At 48.8% G+C, this 16411-nt stretch overlaps 1 protein-coding gene across 1 annotated transcript; it reads left to right on the top strand.

Moving 5' to 3' along the window:
* Positions 1-3053: 3053 nt before the first annotated feature.
* Positions 3054-4490, top strand: LOC127331207 (probable aquaporin PIP2-6). Its single transcript, XM_051357278.2, has 2 exons — positions 3054-3884; positions 3978-4490. Exons 1-2 carry the CDS (start codon positions 3153-3155, stop codon positions 4095-4097), a joined length of 852 nt encoding a protein of 283 aa, XP_051213238.1. The 5' UTR covers positions 3054-3152; the 3' UTR covers positions 4098-4490.
* Positions 4491-16411: the final 11921 nt, after the last annotated feature.

The following is a 16411-nucleotide window of genomic DNA, read 5'->3' as shown; positions in this document are numbered from 1 at the left end:
TCCGGTGCGGTTTGGGGGACGGTTTGGGGGACGCGACTGGAGATGCTCTTACATAGTGTTCAAAGTTTACACGGATGGGTCATGGTAACATTTGTTTTTTCCTGTTCACGCATGCATGCATGCATGAGTAGCAAGGCAGGTAGCACACAGGAGTAGTTGAAAACTGTGGACCGGAGCGTACGCGCGCGGGAAGAGCTTTCGAAAGAAGGAGCTGCCTGCATATGCGTGCAAATTGAACGGGGAAGTTTTGCGGTGGCGGGCCGGACATTGGAATCGCTCGAACGATGTGCGCGGCGATAGATCGATCATCTCTCTCCGACACGGCAACAAGGCCTTGAATGCAGCCAGCGACACTCCGCGGCCGGATTCCCGTTGCCGTCCGTGCACGGGATCGGAGTGGCCGGAGCGCACGACGCTCTCCAGCAGTAGCCGTTGCACGCTCCACGGGGAGCTGGGCATCGCAACGGTTGCAAAGGGTGGCCGGACGACGACCATTACAGTTTCTCCCAATCTCCCTCGTTTTTTCTTGGCCCACCACCTCTCCCTGGACTATCCCTGGAGCCTGGCTGCTCTGCGTCTTCGTAGGTTGTACTTATCCTGCCCTGCCCCTCCACTCCACGCCTCCTTCCTCCTCCGCAGCCTTTACGCACAAACACGCAAAAGCCTGCTGCCACGCATCATGGATTCGCGCGCGCGAGATAGAGATCTACCCAAAGCAAACCAACCGTACGTGACATAGCTCGATAGGGGATAGATCCGTCCAGGTCTTCACCTTGGACTCTCGCACGTACGGGCCATGGACGCAGGAGGTAAAAGATATGCAGTGACCCTGAAGCCTACCTCGCTCACTCCACGCATGTACCGGCCGCCTCTCCGGGTTCACGTACGTACGTACACGCAGACGCAGGCGCGATGGGGGTCCAGCCCGGCCGGCCCCGGCGACGATCGGAATGGGATCATATCCACGCAACCGCTCCAACTTCCGCCGCTCGCTCATCCTCACATGGCCTCGCTGTGCGCGTGACCCACGCTGTTCCCCGCTCCATCGCTGGCCACCCTTCTCGTCTCCTCGCTCCTCCTATGAATCAATCATGTTACCGGCCGGCCAGTACCACCCACCGGGCCTGCCTGCCTCCCGAAGGAATCACTCCGTCATGACGACAAGCCACAACGAGTGAGTGAGTGCGGTGCCAGGACCATCGCTGAGCAAATCCACGCCCGCATCGTCCGGACTACATATACTACGAAATTTACCTGTTTTGTTCCCACGACACTTCTCGGTATAAATATTCAGAACAATTTGTAATGTCAAATTTCAAAAGACAGGTCCCAAACGACTTTTCTTTTGTGTGATATGGACGAAGAATCAGTGTATTCATTACATATATATGTGATTTTCCACACACCAGTGTCCACAAATGAAGGGCCCTTCAGCCCGAGAGAAACACGCACATGCGATTAGGGTTGTCTCGCTTCCCGGCGGCGGCGTCATCGATCTGCCTCGCTTCTTTTGGCCTTCGGAACATGGAGGCGGATTGGATCTCGGGCCCCATCGAAATAGGGCTATGTTTTCATGGTTCTGTCGGATGGGTTGGATCTCGGCCCCCGTCGGAAATAGAGCTATGTTTTCCTGGTTTTGCGAGGCGGCGCGCAGGTGGTGGCGGTGGGGCCTTGTCCAATAAAATCTCCTCGTTTCAACCCCATCACGGTGGCGGCATCAAGTAGCTTGGGGGAGTGGTGCCGTTCTCGAGAACTTATTCTGTCTATGGGGATTTTCGGATCGTTGAGGAGCTTCATCATTGACAGTTATTCGTTCTTCTTCTCCGGAACGGACGTGATCTTCTCCACTCATTAAATGTAGATCGGCCTCCATTTGGAGTTTCCGAACAAGAGAGAGCCTATATATTGGGAACTTTGACATAAATGTATCCCAATTCCTATAATGTTAGTTTCTGCGATGATTTGAAAAACGATAAATGTTGGGGTTGTGACGTCTACTTGCATGCCGATATGAACTATGTGAAAGATCAATGGCAAAGCAGAAACTTGGGCAAGAAGCCACGCCAAGCATCTTAAGAAATAGCATGCAAAGAGAGTAGGGATTTTGTGCTTGACTTCATTTTGGTTGGTTTGGTTTGTGCTTCACTCTCTCTTAATTAATGGAATACGACAAACCATTTGCCTCCATATGAAAATAATTTCTTTGATTTTCGTGATGTAGGTTGAGCCATGTAATTTTGTGCTAACCTACAAAAGTTTTTTTTATAATTGAACCCTTCTAAAAAATCTGAATTGAAGGATTATAACATGGATGCAGCTAGTTCTCAGTTGATCTAGAATTAGCTTAATTCTTGGTCACCAATTTCGTGTGTAATTTTTGTGCTAGTGGGAAAAAAGATGTGCAATTGCACACCCACATGTAATTGCACACCTATATGCAATTCTCATGTGCACGAGTCACGAAGCAAATCTAACTATCATATTATCGATCTGGAACTAATTTAATTCTCGGTTGACCTAGAACTGGCAAAAAGTTATGACATACTCAGTATAACCTTTTATGCGTGGCTGCGCTTTGCTTATTTGTTAAGCTGCCCTTATTTGGCACTTGGCAGGTAAGCATATTGGATAATAGTGACATGCAGAAACATCGATCCCGACAGCCAGTTCGATCGCGACTTTGCAAGGCTGGAAATAAATGACCTGCCACTAAAACTTCAATGATTTAGCTACTCAAAGCACAAAATCAAGCATTATCTCATGCATAGTAGGAACAGAGAATTCCCTAGAATATATAATCTGTATTGAAGGCTGAAGCACGAAGCTGAGAACTCAACAAGTAAACAAGCTTGTTGGTGACCCGCATTATCCTTTATCCATCCATCATAGAGAAGTTAAGCAACACAGATAAGAGGTAGGGGCAAAGCATGGCTGTCCTGCGTGGGCTCGTGCCACCGATGCACACCACCATTTCCTTTTACCTTTCATTACTACTACTGTCTCCTTTCGCGATTAAAGACAGCGCCGCAGCTCAATAAAACCCCCCTGTCCTGTCCTGTCGTCCCTCCATCCACCAGAGAAGAGAGCAGAGCTTGAGCTGAGCTGAAAACACAGTAGCTTGGAGGAGTAGAGAGCTCAAGGGAGAGGCAGCAATGTCGAAGGAGGTGAGCGAGGAGCCGGAGCACGCGCCGGCGAGGAAGGACTACGCAGACCCGCCGCCGGCTCCCCTCCTCGACCTGGGCGAGCTCCGGATGTGGTCCTTCTACCGCGCGCTCATCGCCGAGTTCGTGGCCACGCTGCTCTTCCTCTACATCACCGTGGCCACCGTCATCGGCTACAAGGTGCAGTCCGCCGCCGACCAGTGCGGCGGCGTGGGGGTGCTCGGCATTGCCTGGGCCTTCGGCGGCATGATCTTCGTGCTCGTCTACTGCACCGCGGGGATCTCCGGCGGCCACATCAACCCGGCCGTCACCTTCGGGCTGCTGCTCGCGAGGAAGGTCTCGCTGCCCCGCGCCGTGCTCTACATCGTGGCGCAGAGCGCGGGAGCCATCGTGGGCGTGGGCATCGTGAAGGGCATCATGAAGGACGCGTACATGGCCAACGGCGGCGGCGCCAACATGGTGGCCACCGGGTACTCCCGCGGCACGGCAGTGGGCGCGGAGATCGTGGGTACGTTCGTGCTGGTCTACACCGTGTTCTCCGCCACCGACCCCAAGCGCAGCGCCAGGGACTCGCATGTCCCGGTCCTTGCGCCGCTCCCCATCGGGTTCGCCGTCTTCATGGTGCACCTCGCCACCATCCCCATCACCGGCACCGGCATCAACCCCGCCAGGAGCCTCGGCGCCGCCGTCATCTACAACAAGAAGGCGGCGTGGGACAACCACGTAAGCTGCTACCTCTACCACCACAGCTCCTCCATCTCTTGTTCTTCTCTTACAAGAAGCTAACTAACTTTGCATGCATACACAACCACGCAGTGGATCTTCTGGGCGGGGCCATTCGCCGGAGCGCTGGCGGCGGCGGCGTACCACCAGTACATCCTCCGGGCGGCGGCCATCAAGGCGCTCGGCTCCTTCCGGAGCAGCCGGAGCAACTGATACGGCCGGCCGGCCGGTAAATTATTGCAACGGTCACCTACCAGTACCCACCGCGCTACAGCAGCTAGCGTAGTGGGCGTGGCCGTGGCTCGGTAGGCCTAGGGTCCGTCCTGTTGTTGGACCATGTCAGTGTTTGTGCATGTGAGTGAGAGAAAGCTCCCAGGGAGCGGGGACACAGGCCAGCTGCTGCATTATTCGTGGATCGTCGTTTTCACCCTTCAATTATTTCTCGTCGCTGTTAATTTACTTATTAGTTACTGGTGCTAGTTTGGAATCTATCGTGCTGTATGAATTATTGTTTGGTCGATGACATTGTGGCACGCCTGTAAACCCGCTGTGAGAATTGAACATTGTCTGATGCATGCGTGCTAGCTTGCCTTCAATAGTAGAAAATCTCTCATCAGTACCGGTTTCAGAGGGGCATTAGTACCGGTTGAGCAACCGGTATTAATTATCCGGCACTAAAGGCCCCCCCCTTTCGTACCGGTTGCTTACGAACCGGTATAAATGGCCCTCCACGTGGGCTACCAGGAGAGCTCAGGGCCAAGGAGCTTTGGTACCGGTTGGTAATACGAACCGGTACCAAAGGTTCCCACCCGCGGTAGGGAATTTGCCCAAATCTCTGCCGCGGCAGAGAATTGGTTTTTTAGGGTTTTTGGAGGGGTTTAGGGATATCGGTTTGTTTCATATCGCGTCGATGCACCAGAAACGCGTTTGGGTTTAGGTAGTACATGAAGATCAAGATGATGCATAGCAAGTTGGTGCATATAATATAACACACATGTTATTGCATAAGATCGCAAATTAAGTAGCACTATGCATGAAGATCGATCTTCATGCATAGTGGTACTCTCCGAGGCGTACTCTATATATGTCTATTACATGTAGCATAGTGGTACTCTTCGAGTCAACTATATATGTAACATGTACATCTTCATTCATAGTGGTACTCTGCGAGTGGTGGTATGACGTCCCGAAGGAAAAATCCCGCCAATTCCTCGCCTATTGCTATGAAGCGGTCATCGATTGAGGGCTTGTTCCGCTTTCTTGCCAACTATAAAAGAATAAGATACAAATGAATACATGAAACAACTATTACTGAAACTCAGCACAACTTATGATAACAAAACAAATTTGTGAAGATTGTTTTTGTACCTCTTTATTTCTTTCATTATTCGTTCTCTCGCTGACAATTCTGCGGATGTACTCGCAAAACGAAGAATCCACGAGAGATCGGTCCCTCGAGGTTGTTGCGGGCATTTCTTTACAAGAATATAATTCAATCAAACAATAGTCAAGTATGATAATTAAAAGGTGTGTGGACCTAGGTAGTACTACTTACTTTCGCACGCCATCGCAGCTTCGGTGTCCATTCACGGGACGTATCTTCCTTGATGAAAGTTTGCCATAAGATGCTGGACAAAAGAAAATGCATAAAAGAGTCATCAATTAGTTCAAAGCGAGGAAATTAACGAAACAAACCGATAAGAATTAAAATTACCTTCTGAGCATTAAAAAACAAGACACGTATAGTTCCGATTTTTTGCTTAGTGAGTCAAAGACTTCAACTTCTCCAATTTCCAAATTGATGACGAGAAGAATAAAGTGAAACCTACGCACGTTTCAATATGTAGTGTCATATATATAAGTCATTAGTTAAAATTTTGACATACGGTGAGCAAAATATAATGTGTTATAAGACAGTAAGACTCACTCGAAGTTGTAAGGACAAATTATTAGCTTTTTGTCACGTTGTCGCTTCAAAAACCTTAGCAAAGTCTGCGGTGTATCCTTGTTATAGAGGGGATTCTCTATGGTTTTAACATGCATTGTGTGCGGGTCAATGAACCCAATGTCTGTGATATCGTCCCTTTTGCATTCGAGCATCTTCAATCTGCATAATATAGCGCACAAAAGATTATAATCTGCAGACAATGAACGAGCTGAGCTAAAGACTTCTCAAATTAAATAAATAAATCACTTACAGACAATAGCAACTGATGATTGATTTGTCGAGGGCCCGGAGATTGTATAACTGAAAGAGTTCGGCGAAGTCAACGTTCACACGCACTCTGAAGTAGTGCCCTTCCCTAACTCGCACCATGATAGTCTCGATCCCTTCCTTTGAGGCCTTAAGGTACCACGAATGCAAGTTACGCATACATGTTGGTACCTTCCTGAGATTCTCGACCAAATCTTTCCCTTGAACAAACTGATATGCTCGTTCAGCGAAGGCGTAATCAGTTGCGTCTTGTCGAGAACTTTGAACGGTCTTCCCGTCAAACACCTTGAGAGGAGCGACCGATTGAACGGGTTGTTGTCCGAGTTGGTAGACACTGTGTATCCCTTTTATCTCCCTGATACCTGATTGAACGGGTTTTGTCGCCTCGATCATCTTGTCATACGACCTTTCAATAGAACGCGCATAGTCAGATGGCGGCGATGGTACAGGGTCATATAGATTGTCAACGGTACGCACAACTTTCACCGGATCTAGTGTCTTCTCGAAAGGTATCTCTGGCACTTTCGGTGCAAACCATTTCTTCAACTCGGCCTGAACGGCCTCCGCGTTTTCCTCTGGAGTTTTTTCCCAAGGTAACTTCTCGAGGCGGCGGTTGTTTCTCCTTTCTAGCTTTCTTCCTAGGCGGCGTACCGTTCCGCAATGGACGCCTGTCTTACGTCGCGGAGGATCTCGAGATGGTGGACTCACGCTGGGGTCCCTCTCAGGTAGGTGTGGACTTGGCTGCTCACCAGGACTGCCACCAGGAGGAGTCGATGGCATTTGCTGCTCATGTGTAGGAGTCGGTGGCCTTTGCAAAAGGACGACGTACTTCTTCGGCCATAGGGCGAAACCGTGCTTGACATCGGCCAGTGTCCTCTCATCTTCACCTCTAGGAATATCAAGCTCCATTGTTTCAAAACCCGGAACAACTTCATCCACCCCGACACGAACACAGCCAGGTGGAATGGGCATATGATGGTGCATTGCTCCATCTTCACTTGGGTACACATAGCCGACCGCCACCTTAATGGACGCGGTCCTGAATAACATATGTAGCTCGCAATCTGTCTTCTCCGTGACATAATCCACGGGGTAGCTTCCTCCACATCCGTCAAGATGCGAGGAACCGACACTGCTTCCTCGCTGAGATGGGGCAGCATCGGCTTGTGGATCCTGTAGAAAGCAATGGCTGATCGGGTGCCCTCTGATTTCTCTCAAGAGCCTCCACCCTAGTTAACAATTCCGTTACAATGTCGGCGTCCTTCTTCTTCTTTCGCGAACGGCTTCTATAAGTGTCAGCGCTGTCCGGCCACGCTTCCTTCATGGTGAGACCTGGGCGAGCTCGTACCCGTCCAACATGTTCAGGGTTCCCCAGAGCGAGTGTCAGCTCGTCATTCTCTCGATCGGGAATGTACTCTCCCTTTCTGACCTTTTCAATTGCATCTACAAGTTTCGGTACAATTGCCTCAATTTTTTCCTTCCATTTTCCCTTCGCAACGATCAGCCCTGTCTTTGGGTCCAACCCTGCCCCATGAGCGAACAACCATAACTTGGACCGTTCGGGCCAGTCCCATGTCTGTGGAGTGATTCCATGATCCATCAGTTTATTCTCAAACGCTGTCCACTTCGAAATGGCACTCTTGTAGCCACCTGACCCCAAATGATGCGGAAGTTTCTTCTTTGCAGCATTTTCGGTATTTTTCTTCGATCGGGACACAAAAGTAGACGATTTCTTATAGTCCTTAAATGCGGCCCAGTGATCTTTTATCTTCACTAGATTATCATCGAATACTGGATCTTCATTCTTATATTTGTCCCATAAATTTTTCTTGAAGCTCTGGAATTGTATGGCCATCTTCTTCAATGTCCATTCCTTGACTTTATTCTTCTGGCCTTCCATCATGTCTTCCGGTAGGCTGAACTTTGTCAGTAGCGTGTCCCAAAGAAAATTTTTCATCGTGTCGTTGACATAACTAGCACCACTCTCCGGGTTCTTCGGCTTATGCCACTCTTGAATGCTGATCGGTACATGGTCCCTAACAATAACTCCGGATTGACTTGTAAATTTGCGGCAAAACTCCTTGGGATGCACTGGTTCACCATTATCCTTGAATGCCGTGAGGGCTAACCTGCCCTCGCCCTTTAGCACCCGCGTCGGGCCTCGTTTTGTTCTAATAGACTTGCTCGATGATCGAGAAGGCTAAAAGAAAAAATTATTCGTTAATAAGTGCAATACAAATAAATGAATGCATCTAGGGATGAACACGGACTAATTGATACATAGATATACACCTCGCCGGAGTTTGTGATGGACACTTCATTGTCTTTTCTAACTTGTTCAGACTCAAGTCCCTCGCCAAAATCATTCAGAAAGTCTTGGTACTCGTTGTCATCTCCATCGTCGGGTTCCGGACCACGGGCACTCTCATAGATCAATTTCTGCACCGCTTCTTCCCCCTCCTCATCTCGGACGAAGGTGCCGTCCTCCATACCTCAATGTCACTGCAAAATGAAGAAAGCAATTGTATTTCATTCATCATGTCATGATCATATAACAGATTGCTAGATGGATAACAATTGAAATGAAGAAAGCAAAAAAACCCTAACGGACCGCCACGGCCACGGACACGGTGTTCCCCCTCCTCCTCTCGCTCTTCTCTCTATGTCGCGGCGGCACCGCCACGGACTCGGCACCGCTACAGACCCTAACCCTAACACTCGGCGCTCCTCCTCTCGCTCTTCTCTCTATGTCGTGGCGGCACCGCCACGGACTCGGCACCGCTACAGACCCTAACCCTAACACTCGGCGCTCCTCCTCTCGCTCTTCTCTCTATGTCGCGGCGGCACCGCCACGGACTCGGCACCGCTACGGACCCTAACCCTAACACTCGGCGCTCCTCCTCTCGCTCTTCTCTCTATGTATACCGATTAATAGCGAAACCACATAGAGTGCCGGAACACCGCCTAATTAATGTAGCAAATCTTGAACATAGAGTGCCGAAACCATAGAAATATTGAACAATGACTTGAAATTAATTAAGGGGCTTAAGATAACGTCAGATTCCTGCTAAAAATGTAGCAAACTAAGAACGAGAACACCGCCTACCGCGACGCCATCACGCACCGCGACGCCATCATCACCGCCTACCGCGACACTCGTACACTCGTAGCGCCTGCATCATAATGAACACGCCGGCAACAAACACGCGAGCGCGCGCATGTGCGCTTCGTTCTCGTCAGTCATGCAGCGCCTCCGCAACCAACTCTGCCGCCCCGCCAACACCGTCGTCATCGTCCCAGCCAGCCCACGTCGCAGGTGCCCAGGTACAGGGACTGGAAGCTGGCCACCTGTCCACTTGGCAAGGATGTCTACGGCGCCCTCCTCAACGGACTTGGCAACGGTGAACACCGTAACCATCGGCGGCACGGGCACGAGCTTCACCTTCCACGACAGCACGATGCCGAAGCTCCATCCACCGCCGCCGCCACGGATGGCCCAGAAGACGTCGCGCCCCATGGAGGTCCTGTCCAGGAGCCGCCCCTTGGCATCTACCAGCACGGCATCCACGACGTGGTCGGCGGCGAGGCCGTGCTTGCGAAGGAGCATGCCGAAGCCGCCTCCGCTGAGGTGCCCGCCAACGCCCACCGTCGGGCACAGGCCCGCCGGGAACGCGAGACGGCCGCTAGCCCTCCCGGCGGCGTGGTAGAGAGCTCCCCGAGCGTCGCGCCGGAGTCCACCCACGCGGTGGCGGGCGGTCCCCGGGTGACCCGCACGGAGCGAAGGCGGGCGAGGTCGACCACGGCGAACGCCGCGCCGGGCCGCACCGACCTGTAAGAGAGGCGGCGGCGCGGCATTCGTCGAGCACGCTGCGGCGTGCGTGAGGAGGCCGGCGGCGACCGCGGCGCGGCAGCCGACGCGCGCGCGGCTCCTCCCGGCGAGGCGCGCGCGGCGGCCAGGGAGGCGACGCGAGGGAGGCGAGGCGAGGAGGGAGAGGAGGGGGTGCTCACCTCGGTTGCCGGCGCGGGGAGAGGTGGAGAGCGGCGGGCGACGCGGCGACGACGGCGACCCGGCCTGTTGCTGCGCGCGACGGTGGCCTGCTGTTGCGGGCAACGACCACGGCGGCGGCCCGTGGAGCTTCGGCGATGGCGACGGCGGCGGCTACGGTAGTAGCTGCGGGCGACGTAGCGGGCGACGGCGAGCTCGGGCCTGTCTGCGCGGGGAGGAGCTGTTGAATTTGGCAAAGTTTTGCCACGAGCCTAAGTGATAACACAGGGGAGAGGACCTTTCGTACCGGTTGGTGGCACCAACCGGTACCAAATCTTTTTTTTAGTTTTTCTTTTTCTTTTTATCTTTTCTGTTTCTTTTTTACTTTTCTGTTTCTTTTTAACTTTTCTGTTTCATTTTTACTTTTCTGTTTCTTTTTCTTTTATTTTCTATTTCTTTTCTTTTTATTATTTTCTATTGCTTTTCTATTTCTTTTCTATTTCTTTTCTTTCCTTTCCTTTCCTTTTCTATTTTTTTCTTTTATGTTTCTTTTTACTTTTCTGTTTCTTTTTCTTTTATTTTCTATTTTTTTTCTTTTTATTGTTTTCTATTGCTTTTCTTTTTCTTTTTCTTTTCTATTTCATTTCATTTCTTTCCTTTTTTTCTATTTCTTTTTTCTTTTTTGTTTCTTTTTTACTTTTCTGTTTCTTTTTTACTTTTCTGTTTCTTTTTCTTTTATTTTCTATTTCTTTTCTTTTTATTATTTTCTATTGCTTTTCTTTTTATTTTCTATTTCTTTTCTTTCCTTTTCTTTTATATTTCTTTTCTATTTGTTTTCTTTACTCCCGCCATGATGCCGTCCGCGCGCGAAAGTTTCCCGCCACGTACGACGTCGCGCGGGAAACTTTCCCGCCACGACGCCGCGCGTGGGAGAAAAAAGGCGGGAAAGAAAGGGCGCGTGGGAGAAAATAGGCGGGAAGACAGAGGCAAACCTTTAGTACCGGTTGGTGTCTGCAACCGGTACTAAAGCTGTCGGCAGGATAAGGACGCCCTGCTCGATGAGATAAAGTATGTAGCGCACGACGCCCTGTTGGTGGGATAAGGACGCGTGGGTAACCTTTAGTACCGGTTGGTGGGTGCAACCGGTACTAAAGCTGTCGGCGGGATAAGGACGCTCTGCCTATAAAAGAAGCATCGATACACCATGGGAAGCAGCTCAACAAGCCAACATGGATGGAGAGTTTCATCACCATGGATGGAGGAAAGGGTTGGGAAATCTCCCGTGGCGGAACTTCTCGAATATGCCCTTGGTGCACATGCCCTATATATGGCATATTCGGAAGTTCCGCCTCGGAAAAATTTCCCTGCAAGCCCGTGAAAGCTAATTAACTAGTAAAACAAGCCAACCATCTCCATTGTTAATATCTTACATACAGTAACATCATTACACAAAAGTGATTTCCATATTGAGATACACAAGTTATGATCCCTATATGTAGCTAGCTAGTCTTCTGAGTTTTCTTCGCCCGTTTCCCTTTCTTCTTACTGCGACGCAACCATGGACAATCTTCATTGTTTAAGATGATGCTTGGGTCAATTTTTACCTTGAAGGGTGGAATATCGTCAAACTTATTATAATCTTCTGACATGTCTGTCTTGTCCTCTACTCCCACGATGTTTCTTTTTCCTGAAAGAACTATGTGCCGCTTTGGCTCATCGTATGATGTGTCCTCTTGCCTTTCTTTTCTTTTTTTCGGTTTGCTAGACATATCCTTCACATAAAAAACCCGAGCCACTTCACTGGCTAGGACGAATGGTTCGGTGTCGTACCCTAGATTCTTGAAATCCACTGTAGTCATTCCGTACTACCTGTACCCCGTCTTTCAGGTTGAACCATTTGCACCGGAACAAAGGGACCTTGAAATTAGGTCCATAGTCAAGTTCCCATATCTCCTCTATGTACCCATAATATGTGACCTTGTTCCCATTGCCATCTTCTGCATCAAAGCGGACACCACTATTTTGGTTGGTGCTCTTTTTGTCTTGGGCGAAAGTGTAAAATGTGTTCCCATTAATCTCGTACCCTTGAAAAGTCGATATAGTAGAAGATGGTTGCTTGGCCAACAAGTACAGCTGCTCGTCATCGGTGACATTCATGAGACGTGTTTGCAACCAACCGCCGAAAGTCTTCATGTGTTCTCCATCAATCCAATCTTCACGTTGCTCCGGGTATTTAGAGCGTAAGATCTCCTTGTGTTCCTCTTTGTACGGAGCCACCAAGATGGAATTATGTAGAACTGTGTAGTGTGCTTGAGTGAAAGAATGTCCGTCCATACACGTTGCTGATTTCTTTCCTAGCGTGCCTTTTCCACGCAGTCTCCCCTCATAGCGCGATTCAGAACACCGATCGGCTTAAGGTCAGGAATAAAGTCAACACAAAACTCAATGACCTCCTCTGTTCCATAGCCCTTGGAGATGCTTCCTTCTGGCCTAGCACGGTTATGAACGTACTTCTTTAAGACTCCCATGAATCTCTCAAAGGGGAACATGTTGTGTAGAAATACAGGACCGAGAACGCCAATCTCTTCGACCAGGTGAACTAGGAGATGTGTCATAATATTGAAGAAGGATGGTGGGAACACCAACTCGAAGCTGACTAGACATTGGACCACATCCTTCTGTAAATTTTGTAGAGTAAGTGGATTGATCACCTTCTGAGAAATTGCATTGAGGAACGCACATAGCTTCACAATGGGTACTCGAACATTTTCCGGCAGAAGCACCCTCAATGCAACCGGAAGTAATTGTGTCATAATCACGTGGCAGTCATGAGACTTTAGGTTTTGAAACTTTTTCTCCGACATATTTATTATTCCCTTTATATTCGACGAGAAGCCAGACGGGACCTTGATGCTACTCAGGACTTCAAAAAAGATCTCCTTCTCCTCTTTGGTAAGAGCGTAGCTGGCAGGACCTTGATACTTCTATGGATTCAGGTTGTTTCCTTCGTGGATACTTTGCTGGTCCTGCCGTGCATCCGGTGTATCTTTTATCTTCCCATACACGCCCAAGAAGTTTAGCAGGTTCACGCAAAGATTTTTTGTCACGTGCATCACGTCGATTGCAGAGTGAACCTCTAAGAATTTCCAGTAGGGTAGCTCCCAAAATATCGACTTCTTCTTCCACATGGGTACGTGTCCGTCAACATCATGCGGAACAGATTGTCCGCCGGGACCCTTTCCAAAGATCACTTTTAAATCCTTGACCATATCATATATAACTTCCCCAGTAGGGCGGGTAGCCTTCGTTCGGTTATCTGCCTCACCTCCGAAATGCTTTCCTCTCTTTCTTACGTGATGTTGTTTTGGAAGAAATCGACGATGCCCTGTACACATTCTTGTTTCCCAAATAATTACCGTCGCCTCACCTAAACAAAGTGTGTGCATGCATTGTATCCCTTGTTTGACTGCCCCGAAATGTTACCAAGAGCAGGCCAATCATTGATGGTTACAAATAACAACGCTCGTAGGTTAAATTCCTTTTGTTCGTGCTCATCCCACACAGTACACCTTCGTCATGCCACAACTCTAAAAGTTCTTCAACCAATGGCCTCGGGTACACATCAATGTCGTTGCCGGGTTGCTTCGGGCCCTGGATGAGCACCGGCATCATAATGAACTTCCGCTTCATGCACAACCAAGGAGGAAGGTTATAGATACATAGAGTCACCGGCCAGGTGCTATGATCGAGCTCTGCTCCCGAAAGGATTAAAGCCATCTGTACTTAGACCAAATCTTAAGTTCCTTGCGTCATCCGAAAATGACTTGAACTCTGTCGATTTTTCTCCACCGCGACCCGTCGGCGGGGTGTCTCAAGATCACATCTTTCTTACGGTCCTCTTTGTGCCATCGCAACAACTTGGCATGCTCTTTGTTCCGGAACAAACGTTTCAACCGTGGTATTATAGGAGCATACCACATCACCTTCGCAGGAACCCTCTTCCCGGGGGTGGACTCACCCTCAACATCGCCAGGGTCATCTCGCCCGATCTTATACCTCAATGCACTACATACCGGGCATGCATTCAAATTCTCGTACTCCCGCGGTAGAGGATGCAGTCATTGATGCATGCATGTATCTTCGCACCTCTAATCCTAGAGGGCAGACAACCTTCTTTGCTTCGTACGTGCTAGAGGGCAACACGTTCTCCCCTGGAAGCATCTTCTTTATTATTTTCAGCAACTTTTCAAATCCCTTGTCAAGTACCATTCTCTGCCTTCCATCGCAGCAATTCCAGCGTGGTACCCAGCTTTTTCTCGACCATTTTCGCAATTTGGGTACAACGGTTTGTTGTGATCCTCTAACATTTTCTCCAACTTCAACCTCTCCTTTTCATTTCCATGAGTTCATCTTCGCATCAAGAATGGCCCGACCCAAATCGTCATCCGGGTCATCAAAAATCGGCTCATCGAAAATGGGCTCTTCTTCAACCTTCGTCTTCCCCATTCTACTACCACCGTCTTCGGTGAATAAGGGATAGTTGTCACTATCCTCTTCTTCTTCGTTGTCTTCCAATATAACCCCTCTTTCTCCGTGCTTGGTCCAACAATTATAGCTGGGCATGAAACCGTTCTCCAAAGTGGGCGGGACGGGTCTCCGAGGTAGAGTAAGCCTGCATATTCGTACAGGAACGACATGGACAATACATGAAACCATTCGACCGCCTGTTTGCCTCAGCCACGTTGAGAAAATAATGCATGCCAGTAATGAACTCGGGATGGCACCGGTCACCGTACATCCATTGTCGACTCATCTGCATTTTATATGTATATCAAAAATCATTAAATACACAACATCATGGATATATGAGTGACCAACTTAATTAATATTCAAGTTCATCACATAAAACTAATTGTTTTTTTATAAAAAAGAAGAGGGGCTCACCGAGGTGGTACCGTGCCGGCTAGGGGACGACGCTGGCGATCGACAGCGGTAAGGACGGGGATGATACTAATTAAAACCTACAAAACATACCATAATTTCAGCTCAAATTGCATATAAAAAAATAAAATCACTAACTTAGGCATTTCATCGAACACCTTGCTTGCACTACAAAAATAGTACGAGTTAAAACTACCAAAGAACTGAGCTAAATTAGGAACGCCGGAAGGAAGGATGATATTGCTAACCCTTGGATAGATGTATGCCGTTAATCTTGTTAAAATGGTGGAGAAAAATAAAGATTATTGGAGTGTGAGAGGTGCAAAATATTTGGAAATGTGAGAGGAGAAGTGAGAATGAGATATGCAGGGAGCTCGGGCGCTGCCGCGCGCTCATATAGGGCACAGACCCTTTAGTACCGGTTCCTTACACAAACCGGTACTAAAGGTGCAACCCTGGCCCCACCACCGTCTGGAAATCGGGCCCAAACCCTTTAATACCGGTTCGTGTTACGAACCGGTATTAAAGGTCCATAACGAACCGGTATTGATATCCCACGCACGGAACCGGTATTAATGCTCCCTTTAGTACCGGTTCGTAAGGGAACCGGTACTAAAGGCTTAGATGGATGAGAGGTTTTCTACTAGTGCTTGTCTACACATTTCATATTTGTCATGCAATCATGTTTATCTTACCTTGCATCATTGTCATGCGCACCATCCGGTGTGGTGGAGGGAGAGCTAATGACTGTTAGTTTCTTTTAGCAGAGCTAATGATTGTTAGCTAGAGTTGATTAAGGGAAGTGGTGGGTTAATCCTTAATGGTGGCCTAATCAACATACACATAGGGCCAGTTTGGCAGCTCGCCAACTCATTTCTCTTATCCATCAGACCAAAAATATCGTTTGTTTCCTTGTCCTTAGAAAAACATTCTCTTCATCGCACAGTTCTTAAAGTAAGCCAAAGTGACTAAATCTTGGCCCGCGGGGATGGCCAGACGTTGGTCATGGAGTGGTGTCTTGGGCTTGGACATGGTTGTTCGTGGACCTTCAGTGGGTTTGGCCCTTTGGCAAGAGTGGGCGTGGTTCCATGGTGTTAGTGTTGTTGTATGGTTTTCAACGGTTTTTCGCTAATTAATTGGACACCTTTTCCTAAATTAAATGGATAAGATAAAACTTCTGCCTTCATTGCAAAACAAATAAACCCACAAATTTCACAGAGTTGGATTCTCCCATGCAACATTCCCCCATGTGAACCATCAATTTTGAAGATTGATCTCTTTTAGAAGCACCACCATATATCTCTAATATATTAGTATTAACATTGAGGTTGTTTTTTGTCAGTATCCCTCATAGTTGGTTGAAATTGCTAAGACATCCATTCCGTC

This window comes from Lolium perenne, chromosome 2 (assembly GCF_019359855.2).
Source record: "Lolium perenne isolate Kyuss_39 chromosome 2, Kyuss_2.0, whole genome shotgun sequence".
Lineage (NCBI taxonomy): Eukaryota > Viridiplantae > Streptophyta > Magnoliopsida > Poales > Poaceae > Lolium > Lolium perenne.
The sequence above is the reverse complement of the archived record's forward strand: the minus strand, read 5'-3'. Positions and strand labels throughout refer to the sequence as shown.